The sequence below is a fragment of the Brienomyrus brachyistius genome, chromosome 8 (assembly GCF_023856365.1).
Source record: "Brienomyrus brachyistius isolate T26 chromosome 8, BBRACH_0.4, whole genome shotgun sequence".
NCBI classification, from domain to species: Eukaryota; Metazoa; Chordata; class Actinopteri; order Osteoglossiformes; family Mormyridae; genus Brienomyrus; species Brienomyrus brachyistius.
In genome coordinates this window covers 16,842,747-16,864,605 of record NC_064540.1, presented here as the reverse complement: position 1 = coordinate 16,864,605, position 21,859 = coordinate 16,842,747, and the positions used below count along the sequence as shown (strand labels likewise).

Below are 21,859 nucleotides of genomic sequence, written 5' to 3'. Positions count from 1 at the left end.
ATATACACAATGATACATGTTATATGTGTGTATATATACATGAACAGACCCCATCCTGGGTTGTTCCCTGCCTCGTGCCCATTGCTTCCGGGATAGGCTCCGGACCACCCGCGACCAAATGGGATATGCGGTTTGGAAAATGGATGGATGGAAAGCCCGGAAGCAACAGTACTACTGTTCGCAGTACACCTACTGGGGCACACTCACACACCATTCACTCACACAGGCACACCTATGGGCAATTTAGCGACTCCAATTAGCTTCAGCATGTTTTTGGACTGTGGGGGGAAACCGGAGTACCCGGAGGAAACCCCACGACGACATGGGGAGAACATGCAAACTCCACACACATGTGACCCAGGCGGAGACTCGAACCCAGGTCCCAGAGGCGTGAGGCAACAGTGCTAACCACTGCACCACCATGCCGCCCCCTGGACTACATATATTTAATAATATTTATTCTTTCTTAATTGTAGATTGTTAACAGCATTATCAATGTAATAGATATTATATATTTAATTGTCCCTTTAACTGAAATACAATTTGCCACTACTGGGAAGCAACTCCTGTGCTTTACTCTTGAGTCCCTGAATAGTTTCATCAAAATATAGACTAAATCAAGACTAAATGATTTAAATAAAGACAAAAAAAGTAAGTTAACTGACAAAGTATTTTTTGTACGGATGGGTTCCCGCGGATGCACCAGCAGTCTGAATCAGAAATGATGCGAATGAATTTACATCCGATTTACATCGTCCACCTGATATATTTACGCCGCTATTCTGCTATTTGTGTCTCTTGTAGGAATTAACTTTGATTATTAAATTCAAAATACATAAAACTGGACTGTCGTTACGTCATGGCTGCTTCGTGACTGATCTGCATTCTTCGCAAAGCTGTTTGCCCCATTATACCATTTATAGAAATGATTGTAGTAGTTTTTATTGCATAGTTTTAATTTCGTGTGTATGTGTGTCGACATTGGACTTCCGGTGTGACGCAAACCCACGTGACAGTCCTCTGAAACAATATGGCTGCCGCGGAGGGAATCGTAGCGTGTGCTGCCGGCCACAGTTTAAGTTCAGGCTCAGCTGACTCACTTAAAAATGCTTCGGAATCGCCGTCGGAAGATAACCCTGATCTACGGAGTGTCTTGGTTACAAGTATTTTAAACCTGGAGAAACTCGACACAGACCTACATAGGTAGCTCTGAGGATAATATTTTGTATAATCTCATGTTAATGTCATATGTTTGGCATGCTAGCACACATGAATTACTGTTGACATTTATAGACGATATGGAATTAAATATATATAACTGTCAATATACTGTTTTGCTATCCATTGCTGAAAGTAGTATTCAGTGTCAGAGTTATGCGTTGTCGATTAAGGTATAATGCATTTAATTATGCCGAATTGAATTGAACACATAACTGATTATTTTAGATGGTGGTAATTAACGTGACTAGCAGTGATCTAAAGTTCTTCCACGTTTCCTAAAGAGGTACACACCACTGGGTACCCCGTAGTCAGCGATTGTTTGGGGGCCAGATAGTAGGCCAAGCGCTTGTCGCCGCTGCCAAGTCCGTCAGTGACGATGTCTTTGCACACTCTCTACACTGCTACTTTGTCCGAGCAGGTGAGCTAACATTGTGAAAAAAATTCTTTTGCAGCAGTGCGTAACAAGCTTGTCCATAGTGTGTAAGGAGTTAACATCACCTCATATTCTACTCGCAGGAGACCCCAAAGTTCCAGTTCTGTATCAGGTAGATAGGACAAGGGATGGGAAGAGTTTTTCCGTTCGCTCTGTGAAGGCCATTCAGCATGGTCAGCCTATTCTGACATGCCAAGCGTCTTTCCACACGCAACAGCCCAGCCCTCTGCAACATCAATTCACTATGCCTAATGTGCCCCCTCCTGAAGAACTACTGACATTTGAAGAGCTCATCCACCGATACCTGAGGTACACTGCCGACCCTACATTGCATCATTCTGTCTGTGAATGTACTGCATTTTAATTGCCACTTTCTAAACCATGGCTTAGGTTGTGTTTTTTTTGCGATTTTTATTGTGTTGACAGTAATCCAGATTTGGCTGAGAATGCCAAACTGGGACTTAACAAAATTTTGGCTGATGAGGTTCCCATTGAGATTAAGCCAGTGAACCCACCTGATTTCTACAAACGTGTCGCCATGGAGCCAAAGAAACTATTCTGGGTTCGAGCCAAAGGATATATTGGTATGTTACAGATCTCCAGCTAGTGCCAAAAGTTCACGAAATGGTGTTTTGTTATTAAAAAGTGTTCCAGCCTTCTGACTTAGAACAAAAATCTGACGCAGACCATAGATCACAGTGTTGGAGAACCGCTGCTGTGTGTTGTTCTCCCTCAGCCCTGTGCCCAGTCCTGCCTGGCATAGACTCCAGCCCTGCCCCCTGTGACCTTAAGCATTTTTAGAAAATACATTAATGAGGGAAACTTTTATACCCATTTGTTGAAATAATTTTTCTGCGCTGGCAAATAACACAATATAAATTCATGGCATTTTTATTTACAGGCGAAGGAAGCATGAAACTGCATTGTTGTGTGGCTGCCTACGTGTCCGACTACGCTTTCCTTGGGACGGCATTGTTGCCTTACCCAGACTATCGAGTTCAGTTCTTGGCCTCCCTTGATCACGCAATGTGGTTCCACAATACCTTTCGTGCGGATCACTGGATGTTATATGAATGCGAGAGTCCCTGGGCAGGTAGGTAATGGTGGTCAGCAATTGTACTGGTTACAGTATGTTTATGTTTTCATTTATACAAGCTTCCTTGAAAAATACTAATTTGTTTCTAAAAACGCTTCACTAAAGAGATTTGATTATTGTAAACCTGAAGTGCAAAATAGTGCCTTTATGGATTCTCAGATTAGAAAGAGTAATGTCACTTGTTAATACCTGCGTAAATACCAAATAAATGAATATGTGTGCATTCTACAGGGGGCAGCAGAGGGTTCGTTCATGGCCGGCTCTGGAGGCGCGATGGAGTGCTAGCCGCCTCTTGTACCCAGGAAGGAGTGCTGAGGGTCAGAGCTGTGGCACAGAGTAATCTGTAGATATAAATGCGGTGTGTTTTCTCAAATCTGCAGAGCCCCAGCGGCAGACGATATGATTTTGAAGTTGCTTTTCCGGCCAGAAGCAAACTCCAGACTTCTGTTTTTCACATTCAAGTAAGCCAAATCCTGTGGAATACAGTTTAGAATCATTTTTAAATATTTCTATTAAAGCCCAGTTAATAGAGGTGAAACATTTGTCTGTACCAGTTTAAACCCCAGAGATAATCACACCCTACCCCTGAATTATAAAACTGATAGTTTTAAATGAACTTTCATTAAACAGTATCATTGAGTTAGTTTTGATCTGTAACCCATAAATACAACCAGTACTTTTACAGATAAACTTCAGATGACTATTTACTGAATAAGACAATCCAAGGTGTTACCTGGATGTCATCTTTGGGTGGGCATTTAGATTATTTGTCTGGCCAATAACAAAAAATTAGCCTTTTCTAAATATAGTGTGTAAACGAGCATTGTTTAGTTTTCAGAAGGGGGGAGAACAAAAGAAATACAATTACAGAATGCAATTTTTATGGGTGGGTGTGGCCATTAACCTGTGGAAAACAAAAAAAGTAATTGTTCTATCCTAGACAGAGTTTAATGTCTAGGCTCAATATGATTAGCATATGCATTGAAACTTTTCTTTAAAATTATTTTTCATTTTTCTGTATTTTTTTAGGGCTGGGAATCAATATAAATCAACTAAGTAAACTTCCTTAGCTAAATTTCACGAAACTGCTAGGCCAGAAAGAATTAAATATTTCTCAAATTATCTAAAAAAATATCCTCACTGACCCAATGTTTTGTTAGACACAATTAACTCTTTAGTTAATGCTTGTGTGACTCTTGGCCCTGAAACATTTATTGAATTGTGCAAGAGAAATAGAAAACATAATTTTTTCGCTCTGCTATTGATGTCTCTCATCACTTGCATATAGGTACTTTTTTTCGCTATTAACCTGTCACATTCTCTTGCTTAACAGATATAGTCTCACATGAAACGTACTACATCTCCCCTTGATGTAATCCCTTTGAAACTTTTTAAAGAAATGTTTGATATTTTGCAGAAGTGTTTTATCTATTTTTAATTCCTCACTATTTCTCAGCATAGTTCCTTCCTGTTTCATTCTTCTGAAACCTCTTCTGAAAAAAATGAAAACTTGATCAGTTTCAAAGCAGCACTTTTTCCTTTTTCCCGATGGGGTCCAATAAAGTATGTGATTGATTGTATATAAACATTGTGTTGGTCTTCAAGGTGCAGCACTAAATTGGTTTATTTCTTACCTCAAAGAACGAACCTTTTTAGTTAATATTAGTGAGTTATTTTCCTCTGTGGATACCATCAAACATGGGGTACCCCAGGGGTCTGTGTTGGGGCCTGTCCTTTTTTCTATATTGTTTGCGTGCATTCAGAGATACCATTCAGAAGCATAATCTGGATTTTCATTTGTATGCTGGTGATACACAGATATATCTGCCCTTGCACAGGTCTCATGATTGTTTGGGTGAATTCAAAGGTTGGATGTTTCAAATTTTTTTACAATTAAATGACAGAATATCTGAAGTCATTTGGCCCCCCAATACTGACTAAAAGCATTACGGGAAATCTGGGTGTTGGGACTTATCTGTGTTAGGCTTTTTGCCAAATATCTTGGTGTCATTTTTGACTCTGATTTCAAGTTCGATAAGCAAGACTGCTAAGAATATTTTTTTCCAGCTCAGGACAATTTCAAAAATAGCCTTACCTTTCTTATTGTGACAGGGGAAATGCTTGCACATACTTTTATTTAATCTCCTTTAAAATACTGTAATTCTCAGTCAGTCATGTTTAGCCTGGCTACAGTTAGTCCAAAATGCTGCTATGCAGTTTTAAAATGATGCAAAGAAGAGGGGAACATAGCTGCAGTCCTGGCTTCCCTCCATTGGCTGCCAGTTCAGTACAGAACTCGGTTTATTACTGGCGATTTTATATACATATACTGCATCAAGATCACCGAGGTCCTCACACCAGCTTCTTTTCTCCACTCAAAGCGAAGCACTTTGGTCAGCAAGGGCTGTTGTTAAAGTGCTATGTAAATAAAGCTGACTTGACTGACTAATCGTATCATTAATCTTGATTAATTGCACCTAATATTAAAACTTATAATCTTAACTATTTATATGTTGAATCCCTAAATTGATGTAGAATTAACAGAAGTTGGGGGGCACTTTGAAGACGGATTCAAATTATGCAACTTCATTGTCTAATTGTATACATTTTGCTACTTGGGATTGTTAATCAGTTATGTCACCATTTATTTCCGTATTAAAAGTATTTAATCAAATTCAGGGCAAGAGTTACTGAAAAAATGACAAAACCAATAAAAAACTGAACAAAAATATACATCATATCATACAGATTGATTGATTGATTATTGTGGGTCACATACAATAAAGTTCAAAGATTTAAAAACGGTTTATGTATTTTTGTGTTACTGATTTTTGGCTATTCATTTGGGTAAAATGATTAAAAATCATCAAATCAGAGAAATAAGTAACATAATTTGAATATACTTAAAAAGTTAATGTCAATTGCTTTACACACAAAAAACTCTTTTTCACCATATGTTTTTTTCTAAAAATTCTCGAGTTTATGGAAATGACATATTTCTTTATATTATTTGTTTAATGGTTTGTCTTAAACCTGCGATGTGCAGATTGTTCATTTCCAGCAAAAATACTAGGCCTACTTGTAAGTATAAACTGGATTTCAGTGCTTTCAAAAAGGGCTTGATGAACAGATGGCACTAAGACAAGATAGGGCATTGTATTATAAGTATGGATGTTAAACTGTTCTTTATTTTTAACCACACACCTTAGTGCAGTTGGTTCAACTTTTTGAACAATTTGCTGTAACTACAGCATTTCATGAACTTACAGTGGGGCAAAAAAGTATTTGGTCAGCCACCGATTGTGCAAGTTCTCCCACTGAAAATGATGGCAGAGGTCAGTAATTTTCATCATAGGTACACTTCAACTGTGAGAGACAGAATGTGAAAAAAAAATCCATGAATTCACATGGTAGGATTTTTAAAGAATTTATTTGTAAATTAGGGTGGAAAATAAGTATTTGGTCAATTCAAACAAGGAAAATCTCTGGCTCTCACAGACCTGTAACGTCTTCTTTAAGAAGCTTTTCTGTCCTCCACTCGTTACCTGTCTTAATGGCACCTGTTTGAACTCATTATCTGTATAAAAGACACCTGTCCACAGCCTCAAACAGTCAGACTCCAAACTCCACTATGGCCAAGACCAAAGAGCTTTCGAAGGACACCAGGAAAAGAATTGTAGACCTGCACCAGACTGGGAAGAGTGAATCTACAATAGGCAAGCAGCTTGGTGTGAAAAAATCAACTGTGGGAGCAATTATCAGAAAATGGAAGACATACAAGACCACTGATAATCTCCCTCGATCTGGGGCTCCACGCAAGATCTCATCCCGTGGGGTCAAAATGATCATGAGAACGGTGAGCAAAAATCCCAGAACCACACGGGGGGACCTGGTGAATGACCTGCAGAGAGCTGGGACCAAAGTAACAAAGGTCACCATCAGTAACACACTACAACGGCAGGGAATCAAATCCTGCAGTGCCAGACGTGTTCCGCTGCTGAAGCCAGTGCATGTCCAGGCCCGTCTGAAGTTTGCCAGAGAGCACATGGATGATACAGCAGAGGATTGGGAGAATGTCATGTGGTCAGATGAAACCAAAGTAGAACTTTTTGGTCTAAACTCAACTCGTCGTGTTTGGAGGAAGAAGAATACTGAGTTGCATCCCAAGAACACCATACCTACTGTGAAGCATGGGGGGGGAAACATCATGCTTTGGGGCTGTTTTTCTGCTAAGGGGACAGGACGACTGATCCGTGTTAAGGAAAGAATGAATGGGGCCATGTATCGTGAGATCTTGAGCCAAAACCTCCTTCCATCAGTGAGAGCTTTGAAGATGAAACGTGGCTGGGTCTTCCAACATGACAATGATCCCAAACACACTGCCCGGGCAACAAAGGAGTGGCTCCGTAAGAAGCATTTGAAAGTCCTGGAGTGGCCTAGCCAGTCTCCAGACCTCAACCCCATAGAAAATCTGTGGAGGGAGTTGAAAGTCCGTGTTGCTCGGCGACAGCCCCAAAACATCACTGCTCTCGAGAAGATCTGCATGGAGGAATGGGCCAAAATACCAGCTACTGTGTGTGCAAACCTGGTAAAGACCTATAGTAATCGTTTGACCTCTGTTATTGCCAACAAAGGTTATGTTACAAAGTATTGAGTTGAATTTTTGTTATTGACCAAATACTTATTTTCCACCCTAATTTACAAATAAATTCTTTAAAAATCCTACCATGTGAATTCATGGATTTTTTTTTCACATTCTGTCTCTCACAGTTGAAGTGTACCTATGATGAAAATTACTGACCTCTGCCATCATTTTCAGTGGGAGAACTTGCACAATCGGTGGCTGACCAAATACTTTTTTGCCCCACTGTAATTAACTTTAGATATTAGACATCATATATAATATATGTCTTTTTACATTGGTAAGTAAATGCTGAGTATGTTTTATCAGTCTGTGGTGGCCAGTGAAATCCTGTTTGCTGTTGTGTGCTGGGGCAGCAAGCTGAAGATAGCAGATGCCAAGAGACTCAACAAACTGATCTGCAGAGCCGGTGATGTGGTGGGGGTGGAGCTGGAGTCTCTGACAAGTGTCGGAGAGGAGGATGGCAGGCTGGACAATCACAGGAGTTCCAGTAACGGACTCATACCACCCAGATGCACTACGTAGATGCCACAGGAAATCATTTCTTCCTGTGGCCATCAAACTGTACATCTCTTCCCTCCGAGTGTCTGTCACTCAGCGTCAATAGACTGGTTCTGGTTTTATTCTTGTTAGTAAACTGAAACATTAACTCATGCCTATCCATCAACACCTGTTCCATTATATTTGTAACTGCATTATAATGACCACTATGACCACTGAAATAACTGTGCAATAATTACTTGTGATGTTAATATAAAGCATAATGCTTTGCACAACTATTGCTCCTTAGGCAAATTGCACACACTTTCTTATACCTTGTTCTTAGTTATCTTTTTATTTATTTTTTGTTACTATATTTTTGTTGTTATTTTATGTCTACTTAAGTCGCTGTTCTCTAATAACAACGGGAACTTAATATAAACACTAGTTTAATACTGATACGCTGATCGTCTAGAGGATTATGACTAGTTATGTGTTTGCAGCGTTTGGGGGTTCTACATTGTATTTTTGTACTTTGGACCATATTAAGTCATTTGACTATAACCATATTGATTCATAAGGTGCATTATTGGCTGGGTTTGAATTAATTGACGGTGTGGTCTACATCCAGACCTCGGTTCAGGCTTTGAGAAACCCTACCTTAGTGTACCTTTTTGTAATACCTTGCTGAAACAGCATGTAATTGACCAGCTACATATCAAATACTGAGATAAATCCTATCGATTTTTTTCCTTGGTACAGGTCAGGTTGGGGAGCATGTGCTGATGCAGCGTGTTGCCACACCCACCACACAGCGAAACTTCTCGGGATCCCGGCTGGTGACCCCCAGACAGAAACATGGTCCAGTCCCATACTCCGTAAATGGCCGTCCATCTGCCGCCGTCAAGTGTTATGTGGGTGTCCCCTCATCCTGGTCCAGCCGCTTGGGTCCTCAGCAATGAGGATCCTGCAAGCTGGATCCCCCTCAGGGATCACCCGTAGTGCCGTGACTGATGCTCCCTCAAAATGCAGGTAATGTGGCTCATTCAGGACTCCTCTAGCAACTGCTCATTCGACACAAATTCAAACCAGCGGTACCCAAGGATTCTCCGCAGAAACACAGTACTGAAGAAGTCCAATCTTTGCCTCAGGTCACTGGATAGCATCCATATCTCACAGCCATACAGCAAGGCAGGAAGCACCAAGATTTTAAAGACATGGACCTTCGTCCTCTCGCAAAGATATCGGGAGCCACACACCCCTTTCCAGTGACCTCATGACCCCCATGCTCTTCCAATCTGTCTACTGACTTCATAGGAAGAGGCACCAGAGACATGAATGTCGGTGCAGAGGAAAGTAAATCTCTCAACAAGGTCGACATTCCCCCCGCAGACAGACACACTACTGATGGCTGTGCCTAAGAAGTCATTAAATGCCTGGATCTTGGTCTTTATCCAGGACACCCGCAATCCCAGACACTCAGACTCCTCGCTCAGTCTCTCAAGAGCCCCGAACAGACTCCGCTAAGATCACAGCATCGTCGGCAAAGTCAAGATCAGTAAATCTTTCTTCACCAAAAGTAGGTATACCCACCTACAGGGATCTGATCCACTCCCCTGTCTGTGTACCTCAGAGAGTGCGACCACCGAAACGCGGAGTTTAAGAAGCTCCCCTGACAGCAGAGGAAGATGGTCATCTTGCCAGTAAGGCAAGATGTTCCACGTGCCTACTCAAACTGGGACCCAAGTGCCACACCAGCCTCAATCCCCAACAGGCCTGACCCTATTAGCTCTCCAACAGTTTCGACTCCCGAAGGCTTTCCCTCATCCCCTTCATGATGCGTGCAGCAGAGCTACAACTGCAGAAAGCAGAAGGGCATTGTGCCTGTTTATTCCAAGCTATTGCGAGTTGTTTTATGGTGGCTGGAGTGCTAATCCCGCCAATAACCCCCATTCCCCCTTACAAGATATAAGACTGCTTACTGGCTTACCCACTGAGACTGCGTCAGGATTAGGCCGGTGCTTCCCTCCATACGCCATTTAATAATCTCCTCAACATTCATAATAATTCAGAATTTTGCAATAACATGCTACATAAAATTTACTATTTTCAAAATTATTTGCCTTCTACAGTGGAACTATCCATGGCCTCCCTGTTGTAATGACCCCCAACTCGGAACTCGGGGCTTAAAGAAATCCCGAGTTTCTCCACTGGAAAATACGGACTTTGTAGCGGCGTTCATATCTTATCTACGATTTTTTCCGACATGACTTTTTAAGGCGGGGAAACTCCCAGGAGCGCGGCAGCGGGCGCCCCGCCCCCAAAGGCCCGGTGACGTGGAGCAGGGCGGTAATCCTGCCGCGAGCAGGAGCGAACGCCCCTCACTGCACAGCGCACCGTGCACTGCGGAGGAGATCGGCCAGCATGCCGCGCGTCTACATCGGGAGGCTCAGCTACCACGTCCGGGAGAAGGACATCCAGAGGTTCTTCAGCGGCTACGGGAAGCTGCTAGAGATTGACCTGAAAAATGGGTGAGGATATATTTAGGGCGGCAGTTGGGAGGGTGTGGATTTCTGAGTATTTATTTAGTGGTTAAATGAGCCACGTCTGCTGCAAAAAAGCTGCCTTTTGGAAAAGCAACGCTTACGAAAAGTGTCCTTGCGGCTGAGACGGCAGCGGGTTTTGTTTGCACGTCCACAAAATGGCGACGGAAACGTGGTCTTTGGGAAGGTAACGAGAGGGTCTGCATTGCAGGGACGCGGACCTTGATTAAAGCTTTAAGATTAATCGCGGTTGATGCACCGTGCATTGTAGGTCTGTTACAAAATAGCGTGATTATCATGTACTGATCAGATGATACTGGTACTAGTTGACCTAGTTTTGTGATTTAAGGCTGCGTCAGGATCAGGCCGTTGCTTTATTCCCCCATCACTGTTTATGATCACTGGTAATAGGCTATAACGCCTGTAAACTTAGGCCTCAACTTTTTTCCTGGCGTGTGTAGCGTCGCATTCTGTGCACCACATGGCCCTACATTATTATCAAAACCTGTTACTTTTTACCGTGTGTGGACATTTCTCCGGGTTAACTCAGTTTAATAAATATCTGTGAGTGCCATCAAAAGAATTAATAACCGAAAATGTAGTATTTTAGTTACTTGTACTTATTACTTTTCGAAAGGCCTTTCACTGCATCGTAAGTCCTATTTATGCATTGTCTCCCCGGCTGATTTGTGCAGTGCAGTTTTCCTCATTACTGGTGCGTGAGCAGTTGGCACCTCTCCCATTAAGAGTTTTTTCCCCTCATCATTAGATTTGTTCAATTTTAGAAGGCTGACAAAGGTTTGCAGTAAACATTAGAATTGTATTGTAGCATTTACTGTGATTTGCTGTATAATGCAATTCTAATGAAAGGTTTTATGTTAATAAGAGGAGTGAGCTATCCATTCATCTTCACTATCCAGTACAGGGTCCTGGTGACAAGGGGCTAGAGATGGTTAAAGTATTAGGAAATGTAATGCAAGAATATACATTGCCCCCTTTTTAGAAAAACAGTTTTTTTGGTAAATCGTATTGGTGATTTTTTTTTTGCAACTTTCTGTTACAGGTATGGCTTTGTGGAGTTTGAAGACACGCGAGATGCAGATGATGCTGTGTATGAGCTGAACGGCAAGGACCTGTGTGGCGAACGTGTCATTGTGGAGCACGCGAGAGGACCGCGGCGGGATCGCGATGGATACGGTGGGGGTTATGGGGTTCTGGGTGCAGTAAGTGCAGACACACTGCGACTGCTGTTATAGCTGCTTTTCAGGCTAGTTGGCTCGCACAAAGTCAGCTCCAGTTTGTGCATGCCTGTAAATATGCGGTTGTATTGCTTTGTAAGCTCCCAAAACCAATTCTTTCAAGACTTTGGAACATTTTAGTGCATAGTATATTGGTGTAAGTTGTATACATCATGCATTTTTAATGGGGGTTTTCACACTAAGAAACTTATATATCATTTCCTGATTTATATTTGTCGAGGCTTGATCTTGTAACTTGGTTATCTCTGTGGTCTGTTATTGTTTAATCGCCATACTTGTAGCTGGGGTGTGTGTGTGTGAGAGAGAGAGAGAGAGAGAGAGTGTGCGTGTGTGTGGGGGGGCAGGTTTGGGTCTTCTTTCTCCACAGGAATTAAGATGGGTGGAATTTTCAATTCAGCACATCACAGGATGGTTTATGGCATTCTTTAAGGACAGCCATGGTGGACAAAAGTTGCATTGTGTTCTTGTCCTTTAAGAGGGGGGATATTTTTAAGGTCAAGTATTTACATGGCAGCTGTATTTACTTCACTTAATGTTCTTGGGTTGTGTGCACTGTAACTGGCATGCGTAGCTTTTTTCTTGGAGGCCTACAGTTTTTTTTTATCTTCAAGGAAGAGTCCAGCTGTCATGTAAATAACTGTGGCTATGATTGTGAACATGCATTGTGTATCTTCCATTTGACTTCAACATTAACAAAGTCCTTGATGTTTCAATTTGAAAGAGTCCTGTGCGGGCTGGGGCTGAGTCCGAGTCCATTGAGGCTAAGATGACTGCCTGTCCCGTTTGGCCTTGGCTTTCACCTTACAATGTGTGTGTGACCTTTGCCCTTTGACCCTTTGGCTGACCTAACCGGAAGCCATGATGACAGCAGCCTTTTGCCAATAGACCAGGGTGATGGTGAGGAATCCCGTTGGTTTTTATGTTGAGAAATAATGGAAAGGTTAAAGCCGAAACGTGATGTTGCCGCCATCTATTTCACAATTTTTTTTTAAAAGAGTGGTTGGTTTACAGTTATTACACGGGCAGTGGTAATGCTGCGCTGTCTTATCATTTGATAGATTTTGACACACAGATTGCTGACGTCTCTGGATAATGCATAGCCGATTGTTCTCCTCACATATTTTGGGCTCAGGGATAAAGTGGAAACTATCCCTTGACATAGTGACAATATTAATCAGTTCCAATTTACTGAGCAGCATCTGGGTGGTGAGCTTAAAGTGAACCAGCATTCTGTTTGCTTTTATTAATGAGCAGAAATGTCGCAATTGCTTGAAATCACTTTTCAATGTGAATTAAACTGGAGCCTCTGCCATCGTCCTTATTTTTGTCACCATTTGTAAGCTCCTCCTTAGCGAGCCTGCATTTGCGACACTGATTTCATTTTTGCTCTATTCCTTAAAGGCAGTAGTGGCTACAGCAGCAGGAGCCGTACTGGCAGAGATAAATACGGCCCTCCCGTTCGTACGGAGTACCGTCTCATTGTGGAGAACCTGTCCAGTCGCTGCAGCTGGCAGGACCTCAAGGTGAGCAGTGGGTGCTTATTCAGTGTCAGCATCATTCGAAGACCTTTTGTTTTTGATGAGCTTTGGTGAATTTTGGATTTTTAATTTTTTTTAGGACTTCATGCGGCAAGCAGGAGAAGTCACTTACGCTGACGCCCACAAGGAGCGCACTAATGAGGGCGTCATTGAGTTCCGCTCCTATTCAGACATGAGGAGAGCCCTCGACAAGTTGGATGGCACCGACATCAATGGCCGCAGGATTCGTCTGGTAGAAGACAAGCCGCGCCGTCGTCGCTCCTACTCCGGCAGTCGATCCAGGTGACCGCACGGACTCGTGCTTGTTTGAAACCTAATATCAGAGGAATTCAAGCAAAATGAATAGTGATCACAAAGCTGAACTTCCGGTAAAATTCGTTGTTGATTTATTTTACACTTCTGCCCTTTACAAATGATTTTGATGCAAAGTAATCCGTTATTTCGGAGTACACATTCAGCGCTGACGTCAGAAGTTCAGTGTGCCTTTTACAGTGTGTGTTTTCATGGAAATTTTGTGTTTGCTTAGTTGCTGGAGAATTTATATGTTGCATGTATTGAAAGTAACTTTATAGTAATTGCCCTGACACATTGGAACCGTCTTCTAGGTCCCGCAGTAGGAGACGATCGCGCAGCAGAAGCCGCAGAAGCAGCCGGTCTCGTAGTAACTCTCGATCTCGATCACGGTGAGATGTTTTGGCAGTGCTGAAATTCACATTAAGTTTGTGCTGCTTTGCCTAAGTAAATGGTGACCCTTTTTAAACAGGTCTCGTTCCCGCAGCAAGCGACGGTCCCGCTCCAGGTCTGGCGGTAAATCCCGCTCCAGGTCTGGCCGCAAGTCTCGGTCCAAGTCCCCGGCCCACAAGTCCCGGTCCCATTCCCGCACCCGGAAGTCTCATTCTCGTACCAGGAAATCTCGTAGCCACTCAGCGGGTCGCAAGTCCCGGTCTCGCTCCCATAGCCGCAAGTCCCGCTCAAAGAGTCGCTCTAAGCCGAGGTCTGACCACGACTCCAGAAGTCGCTCCAAGGAGAAGTCTGTCACCAAGAAGTCCCACTCTCCATCCTCTATGGAAAATTTTAAAGCTGAGCGAGCAAAGTCTGCGTCACGTTCTCCGTCCCCCCAGGATGACGTCCGTCACTCAAAGTCTCCTGCCAAACGGTCACCCTCCCGTTCTCCATCGCGATCCAAGTCCCGCTCGAGGTCTGCCTCTCAGGACTGATTGTACATACTGTCCAATCTTGCTTAGCTGGGTGCTCATTTGCGCTGGCTGTTTTTGAAGTTTAGTATTCTTACTTTCGATCTTTTTGTATAAATACTTGGTAGTGAACCTAATCAAATATCACAATTGGACATAAGATGATAGATATTGCATGTGGTGGCCAGGTTGGGCAGCTGCTGTGTTACTGATGTGTGTAACCAGTGGGCAGTTATTAATTCGTTAATACACTTTTCTGCTGCTTTTCCCACACTTGCCAAGTCTAACTTTTTTTTTTTGTCCCACAAATACCTAAAAAACAGGCTTTGGGGGAGTTGGTACTGGACTGAGTTCTGATGTATGTGACAAAAGTAGGTTATAGCAGTTGGATCATTTTTTACAGTGTCTGTGGTAGTTTTGAAGTTCTCTGAACAGTAACCTAGCATGCTATCTTACGACTTCCTTACAGTTCCACCTTTATATTTGGAATGTCCCTTTTTACCGTTTTATAAATGTTTTTCAGCCTTTTTTTTTTGGGATGTGCATGACGTCGATCATAGTGAAGATGTTTGTTCTGTCGAACAGTACAAAACATGGCCGTGTATATTTTTGATAGCCCAGCCTTCTCTTGACTTTAATATCTGTTAAACTGGTTTCAGTGGTGTTAGAAATATGTGTAATGAATCATCAATTTGTGTAAATCAGGTTTAAACCATTTCCTGTTTTTTTTTCTCCTCGTAGAGAAATTCATTTATACTTTACCTCTTTTGTTTGTGATGTACAAATGAGTTTAATAAACAGTTGATTTAATGTTCAGTTGCCTTAACGCATTTATGTTCAGCAGGTAAGCGGTGAATTGCATTGCAGCAGTGTTTACAGAAATATCACAAGTATTTCATTACTTTGGGTTAAAGATGTTGGTGGTATATCATAATGTCAAGTGGAGTCACTTTTCTGTGATATATGGATTTTTTTTTTGAAGGACTAATAAAAGCAATAGCTTAATTGGTTTAATACATTATTTACAAATTAAAATAACCTTAATCTTTTAAAAATATGTTTTGTAAATTTCCAAATAGACATTTACAAAGCACTCACAGACTTACACTGCATCATATGTTTGGAAGTTAGCGCTAGTGTTTTGAATTAACTGCAGTACTTAAACTATTTCCTCAGTTAACAGTACAAAATGGGTATGGGGCAATGGATGATTGTACCACAAATCTGGTACTGTGGTAATTGACAAGACTGAAAGCACCTGAGGTTTTATCCATAAAACAGCCAGAGCAAATTCACTGCACAGAACACGTACGTCACAAAAAAGCGCCATGATCATTTTAAATTTTCCATTCTTAACTTTCATATGAACATTTTTAATTGGCATCGCTCCCAAAAAATAAGTGTATTTCGCTGTGTATAATGGGGGCGGGCCGTTGCTATGGCGCGAGCCGTTATGGTTACAATGTATCTAACATTCTTACCCATAATGCCTTCTGATCGGTGGCCTTTACGGATGATGGTGTCGTAAGTCTAAGTAGGGGAGGGATGCTTTATTTCTGTTGTAGTGGCTTCTTTTTGGACTCGCCTTTAAAGTGGGATTTGGAAGACGTACGTTTTAATGCAGTCGTTATTCAGATATCACGACTTTGCTTTTCAGTGAAATTAAGAGCTAGCTAGCTATCAAGTTCAAAGGAGCGTTATATTTTACGGATTCCGTGCATGCTTATTTACATCTAAGTTATATCAGCTCAACTGGCAGACTAATTAAATCCTGTCTTCACCGGGAAACCAAATGTAAAATCCTGATAAATATAGCGTACGCTAAAGTTGCATTCTGTGAGCTATGCCTCATTATGTTCTCTGCTGCCATTGCAGATGTTTGGCATGCAGTTAGCCTAAACTTTCGACAAAATGGAGAAAGAGCAGCGAAACGTAATAGCCTTCAACGCATCCAAAAAAGAACTGTTCACGGCTAGCAATGGCTACAAGTCCCTGCAGAAGAAGTTACGCGCACAGTGGAGAATTCAGAGGTAGCTGCTTCTATTTTCATTAAAACGTCTATTTCAATGTGTGCAGTGCCTGCAATTCAGTTTAAAGCAGCCCAATTATCCAAACGAGATAAATGGCAAGTAACTCAATTTTTGAATGTCTTGTGCTTCACAGTATTAAAGAGGAGCTGTCTTTGGAGAAGCTTAGTGGTGTGCAGTTGTGGATCACTGCGGGACCAAGAGAAAAATTCACAGCAGCTGAGGTTATATTGATTGAAAAAAACCATTTTTTTTTCGTAATTACTTTTAATCTGATATTTGTTTGTAATAATATTAAATATTCTATTTTCGAACCTAGTGATAGCCAGTTCTTGATATACCAGTCATTTTTTTCTGTTATTGTTGTCATTGCTTTCATGCCATGTTTCCTATCATTTGCTGAAACCCAGTTAGAGGTTCTCAAGCAGTATCTCAGTAGTGGAGGACATATCCTGGTGATGCTGGGTGAAGGAGGGGAGGCAAAGTATGACACTAACATTAACTTCCTTCTCGAGGAGTTCGGAATAATGGTTAACAACGGTTAGTGCACTCTGAATGGAATTTATTATTAACTTATTGCTAATCTTCTCATGACAGCTTTCAGTTCTACCTATTTAAAGTGTGACTGTCTTTAAACATTTCATTAACAGATGCTGTGGTGAGGAATGTTTATTACAAATACTTTCACCCAAAGGAAGCACTTGTCTCCAATGGTGTGTTGAACAGGTATACTTGTCCAGTGTCATATTTTATGCTCTTCTGTCATGCATTGAGTCTTGGATACTGCATTTTTGATACAAATTGTGATATTTTTGCATAGATGGTAAAACCACTTTCTAAAACTGTAAATTACTGTATTTAGACAGTTATTTTTCCACTTGGTCATTGGAATTCCTATACTGAACAGATGTGACATGTTTGGGTATTGGTGAATTTTTGGCTATTAATATTAGTGAACAGCATGTGCTCAAAATACTGTTTAGTTGGGCAATACCAGTACACTGATACATAGTAATGCACAGTAACTTTACCCCTGTACTGAGCTAGCACACAGCATGTATTGATGAGATTTCCAGACGGGAAAAGTTAGTCTGGAGGTAGACAGTTTCGAAATGTATTGTCATTTACTTTAAATATTGGTTCTCACCTATTTCCTTATATACTGCATTAAATAAATTTGAATTACCAATCTGTTGCATTTTCATCCATTAAAGTTTTTTTTTATTCTCCCCAGAGAGATCAGCCGTGCTGCTGGTAAAACGATAACGGGGATCATAGATGATGAAAGCACAGGAAACAACGCAGAGTGAGTTCGCAATACAGTTATATTACTAATCATATTACTTTTGAGAATTTATGACCCTGTCTGATATGAATTAAAAGCCACATCAAAATCATTTTTAATCTTCCATCCATTCATTCTCCATGCCCACTTGTCTGATGTTAATTATAATATTTTTTTTCCTCACACAGGTTTCTCACATTTGTCTATCCTTTCGGAGCAACATTGAATGTGATGAAGCCGGCGGTGGCTGTTTTGTCCACTGGCTCTGTCTGCTTCCCTTTGAACAGACCCATTCTTGCCTTTTACGATGTCAAGGTGAGCAGCAATTTCCTGCCCACCGCCTGTCTTCTTGCCCAGAAAAATTGACTCTCTCGTTCCTATAATGTCTGCGGAGGAACTCCAGGCTCTCACAGTAGATCTCCTTTTTTGTCTTATGCTGTACAGATGGCGGGTAGGCTGGCTGTTCTAGGGTCATGCCACATGTTTAGTGATCAATACTTGGACAAGGAGGAGAACAGTAAAATCACGGTTAGCACTTTGCTATGTCTCTTAATGACATTGTCTCACCCATGGTGCAGGATGGTTGTATGGGTTACATCTATCTGCTTACCAAGCCCTTGTCTCGTGTCCATTTTGCAGGACGTTGTCTTCCAGTGGCTAATGACCGATAGTATCCAACTGAACCAGATAGACGCTGAGGACCCTGAGGTGAATGGGACTTAGGTGAAGGAGTGCTTACTTTCACATTGCGTGGGCCTGGCCTTGATCGTGTGTATGTGCCTTGTAGATTACAGACTACATCATGCTGCCAGATACAGGGTGTCTATCGGAGAGACTACGAGTGTGTCTGCAAGAGGGAGATGAGAACCCCAGAGATTTCACCTCTCTCTTCGATATGTCTCTTTTCAAGCTGTCCACAGATTCCCTGCCTCATGTTATCAGGTGCATTTGATCTCGATCCCTCACTTGGATACACTTATTATTAAGATAAGCATTCACTATGTCTCTGTATTCTGGGCATCTTTGAGGTAGTTCTGCTGTTTCCCTGGTCTCAATATTCTATCTGCATTTGCAGCACTTACAAGCAACTGAATGTGAAGCATGAGCCACTTCAGCTGATCCAGCCTCAGTTTGAGACACCTCTGCCCACACTTCAGCCAGCAGTAAGGAACACTGACGGTTATCCACAACATCGGGCGCTTTTCCACTGCACCAGGTACCGTACTTTTGGTACTTTCTCGAAGTACCAAAAGTATGGTACTTAAAGGTGTTGCTTTTTCATTGCTGTAAAAACATCACAACGGCCCAGTATTTATTAGAAAAAAAATCACATCGCTACAATATCCGTGTTGTAGAATATAAAATAAAATAATTTCTAAATTTCTTATGTAGTTATCTTTTTGTTTTTTTTCTGTTTTCCGACTAGATCAGTTAATTATTTTTTTACTTCGTTTATTATTTCATAGCTGCCACTTCAGTGCTTATCGCTTCTACGATATACCGGTAACCAAATTCAATAAACATTAAGAATGCGCATCTCATCGATATCTTAGGCAAACCAATAACCCGTTTACCAAATTGTGAGGCACCGACAAGCTGGTGTCCTGACAAACATTTACGCTCGTCATCTAAAGCCCTGGAGTTGCCCTGGTGTTGTGTGTGCTTTATATAATCGCCATGATACTGTTCAGCCCTGATTAATATTTATTTTCGACTTTTTTTTAATTCTCTAAAGCTGGCATTTGGCATTGGTCTTTCTGACCCATATTCATCTTATGTTTGTTCGGATTGCAGTTTTCCTGCATTAAAGGCACTTTTGGTGACAGTCAAACAGAAATGCCCTTTGCGCTGTATTAGCTAAAGGAGCTAATGCTGCCTTCTGCATGTTTCCTCTAGGTGTTTCAGCCAGCCTTCAGGGACCTTCCCCCTCCAATGCTTGATCTTTTTGATCTCGACGAGACTTTCTCATCTGAGAAGGTCCGATTAGCACAGCTGTCCAACAAATGTGAGTTTGTACTTTTGTCCAGTACTACGTTTTGTCAACGCTAACATAACCTGATTAACCAGCAAAAGATAATGTGAGATTTAGAGCGTGGACCAGTTTGGAACTTCAGTAAAACAATTTTACATCTGATTTTATTTTTTCTTAATTCAGGCACCGATGATGACCTGGAGTTCTATGTCCGCAAATGCGGGGACATCCTAGGGGTAACTGGAAAGCTGCACAGGGAGCAGAGAGATTCCAAACACATTCTGGAACACATCTTTTTCCAGGTGGTGGAGTTCAAAAAACTCAATCAGGTTAGACAGCTGGTTTTGCAAAATCACCTTTCCTTCAAAATGAACACATTTGTCCTACTTCGGCAGTTTTCATGAAGTGATACTCTAATTTCATTTTTGTCTCTACCACTGAAGTAACTTCCACACACGGCTTTGTGTATTTAATTGTAGATATTGGGTATTTTAATTTTCATGTTGCTCTAGAACAAGAATCTCATTACTGGACATGGGTCAATTGTAAACTATCACCTTGCTTGCTACATCATTCAACAGTGAGAATGTATTTGTGGCCATTGAAATTAATTGTTGATATCAGCCTTACCATTTTCAATTACAGGAACATGAGATTGATACAGCAGAAGCAGCATTTTGTCCATTCTGAAGGTGGCAGGGGAAAAAAAAAAAAAAAAAAAACGCTTGTCATCCTTGCAGCAGCAGGACACTGGTTTGTATAAAGGCTGAATTTATACTCTGTATTGCAAAGTTGTTACCTTCCAAATCATTTTATAACCAAAACACCGAAGTAAGGTCTTTTCATTTGAGCAGTTAATGTAAATTGTGTTTCAAAATGCATGTCTTGTAAAAAAGAAATAAAAAACAAATGTTTTATCAGTGTTTATTGAATTTGATTTACTTTAAAGTTACCACAAAGATAGTACACCACCTTAAACATTAAAAACCAGCACAGAGCCACCCTGATTTGATACCACAGACAGTCTCGATTGTGAATGTCAGAATTGTTGATTACGTGCTCAAACTCCAGTTAGTTTTTGAGGCATAGGGTGAGAGGTTTGCCGCGTTTTTCTGCCACCATACCTCAGTGACATGCTCAGAAAACCTGTCTGAAGAAGCCTGGTTTGACCTTAAGACAGAGGCTTCCTTCCAGAACCTCTGAGCGCCATCGCTGACATTTGGGGAGATTCCAGAACAGCCTAGAGAAGAAATCTCAAATAGGGAAGCAGAGGCTGGTTGATACTTGGGGCTCCAAGTTGGTTCGTCAAGCAGACTGGACTCCGGGTTACATGGAGAGTTGATGGGGCCAGGCTTGATGAGCGAGATCTCCCAGGGAAACTGGCTGGCTGCTTGATCCACAGAAGTGTGTTCTACTGGGCCTCCCAGGATCATCATCTTTTTGACATTCTCCCCCTCACACGGCGTAGAGGACTTGCTGCCAACAGGAATAGCAAGTTTTGGGGTCTCACTTTGACCAATTTGTGACTCGGGAAAGACCGAGGGGGATAGCAGGGTGGGCGAGTGGGTCCACGAGGTAAAGCTGGAGGTGCTAGCTTCAGTGTACTCCACTACAACTCCAGAACAAGAAACATGCCATCTTTGGCCCTCCGGTGGTAAGTCCAGCAGGGAAGCAGACACCGATAAGCTCTTGTCCACTAAAAAGCCCCGGTTTAGATCTGTAGAAGAAGCCTCATTGCTCTTTGACAGATCGAGATCTAGAAGAAAAGTAGCCCCACATTAGCTACAAAGTTTAATTTTCGTATCAGTGCATTACAGAGAAAGTGCTGCTTTTGCTCGTCAATGAGAATACTTCCCTTATACACGCACAAACCACTTCAGAAAGCATTTTAACAGTCGCCTGTCTGGTCTTTAAAGTTTTGATTGATTTTATTAAGTTGTACTATACACAGTTTAAAGAATCACCCTTACCACAAACTGCTCGTGACTTCTCCATGATGAGCTGAACGTATGGGAATATCTTAATAAGCTTCAGCTTGCATTTATAGGCTCCCACCCCACCCACTTTATGGAGCGCTATCAGCAAGCATTTAGGAATGGGATTGCCTATTTAAAAAAATTAAACCAACTGAACCATTTTAAACATAAGGATTGTAATACAACCTAGCACA

The 21,859-nt window shown here is 41.6% G+C and overlaps 4 protein-coding genes across 12 annotated transcripts; 3 read left to right on the top strand and 1 right to left on the bottom strand.

Annotated features, from left to right (window-relative positions):
• Window positions 1-1,004: 1,004 nt before the first annotated feature.
• On the top strand, window positions 1,005-10,032 carry acot8 (acyl-CoA thioesterase 8). 2 transcript variants are annotated; one of them, XR_007399173.1, is made up of 7 exons: window positions 1,005-1,203; window positions 1,503-1,639; window positions 1,738-1,963; window positions 2,081-2,238; window positions 2,556-2,747; window positions 2,982-3,211; window positions 8,635-10,032. XR_007399173.1 is itself a non-coding variant. In XM_049021835.1 (6 exons), the coding sequence occupies exons 1-6, from the start codon at window positions 1,031-1,033 to the stop codon at window positions 3,095-3,097; spliced, it is 1,002 nt and encodes a 333-aa protein (XP_048877792.1). In that variant the 5' UTR covers window positions 1,005-1,030; the 3' UTR covers window positions 3,098-5,555. The 2 variants fall into 2 exon arrangements, 1 of the variants encoding a protein (XP_048877792.1); XM_049021835.1 differs by lacking the exon at window positions 8,635-10,032 and having other exon boundaries at window positions 2,982-5,555.
• Window positions 10,033-10,180: 148 nt separating this feature from the next.
• Window positions 10,181-15,221, top strand: srsf6b (serine and arginine rich splicing factor 6b). 4 transcript variants are annotated; one of them, XM_049021834.1, is made up of 7 exons: window positions 10,181-10,403; window positions 11,479-11,626; window positions 12,670-12,673; window positions 13,076-13,197; window positions 13,292-13,494; window positions 13,818-13,895; window positions 13,991-15,221. In XM_049021834.1, the coding sequence occupies exons 1-7, from the start codon at window positions 10,297-10,299 to the stop codon at window positions 14,427-14,429; spliced, it is 1,101 nt and encodes a 366-aa protein (XP_048877791.1). In that variant the 5' UTR covers window positions 10,181-10,296; the 3' UTR covers window positions 14,430-15,221. The 4 variants fall into 4 exon arrangements, with proteins under 4 accessions (XP_048877791.1, XP_048877789.1, XP_048877790.1 ...); XM_049021832.1 differs by lacking the exon at window positions 12,670-12,673 and having other exon boundaries at window positions 10,185-10,403; window positions 11,479-11,612; XM_049021833.1 differs by lacking the exon at window positions 12,670-12,673 and having other exon boundaries at window positions 10,188-10,403; window positions 11,479-11,642; window positions 13,976-15,221.
• Window positions 15,222-15,874: 653 nt separating this feature from the next.
• ift52 (intraflagellar transport 52 homolog (Chlamydomonas)) lies at window positions 15,875-20,609 on the top strand. 5 transcript variants are annotated; one of them, XM_049021830.1, is made up of 14 exons: window positions 15,875-15,929; window positions 16,281-16,435; window positions 16,569-16,656; window positions 16,843-16,972; window positions 17,083-17,158; window positions 17,667-17,738; window positions 17,906-18,032; window positions 18,162-18,245; window positions 18,357-18,425; window positions 18,505-18,659; window positions 18,793-18,880; window positions 19,614-19,722; window positions 19,873-20,018; window positions 20,335-20,609. In XM_049021830.1, the coding sequence occupies exons 2-14, from the start codon at window positions 16,317-16,319 to the stop codon at window positions 20,377-20,379; spliced, it is 1,308 nt and encodes a 435-aa protein (XP_048877787.1). In that variant the 5' UTR covers window positions 15,875-15,929; window positions 16,281-16,316; the 3' UTR covers window positions 20,380-20,609. The 5 variants fall into 5 exon arrangements, with proteins under 5 accessions (XP_048877787.1, XP_048877786.1, XP_048877783.1 ...); XM_049021829.1 differs by having other exon boundaries at window positions 15,879-15,939; XM_049021826.1 differs by having other exon boundaries at window positions 15,879-16,013.
• si:ch73-303b9.1 (uncharacterized) lies at window positions 20,600-21,808 on the bottom strand. The gene is made up of 2 exons (XM_049021837.1): window positions 21,660-21,808; window positions 20,600-21,445 (listed from the first exon to the last, which is right to left on the bottom strand). Exons 1-2 carry the CDS (start codon window positions 21,682-21,684, stop codon window positions 20,742-20,744), a joined length of 729 nt encoding a protein of 242 aa, XP_048877794.1. The 5' UTR covers window positions 21,685-21,808; the 3' UTR covers window positions 20,600-20,741.
• Window positions 21,809-21,859: the final 51 nt, after the last annotated feature.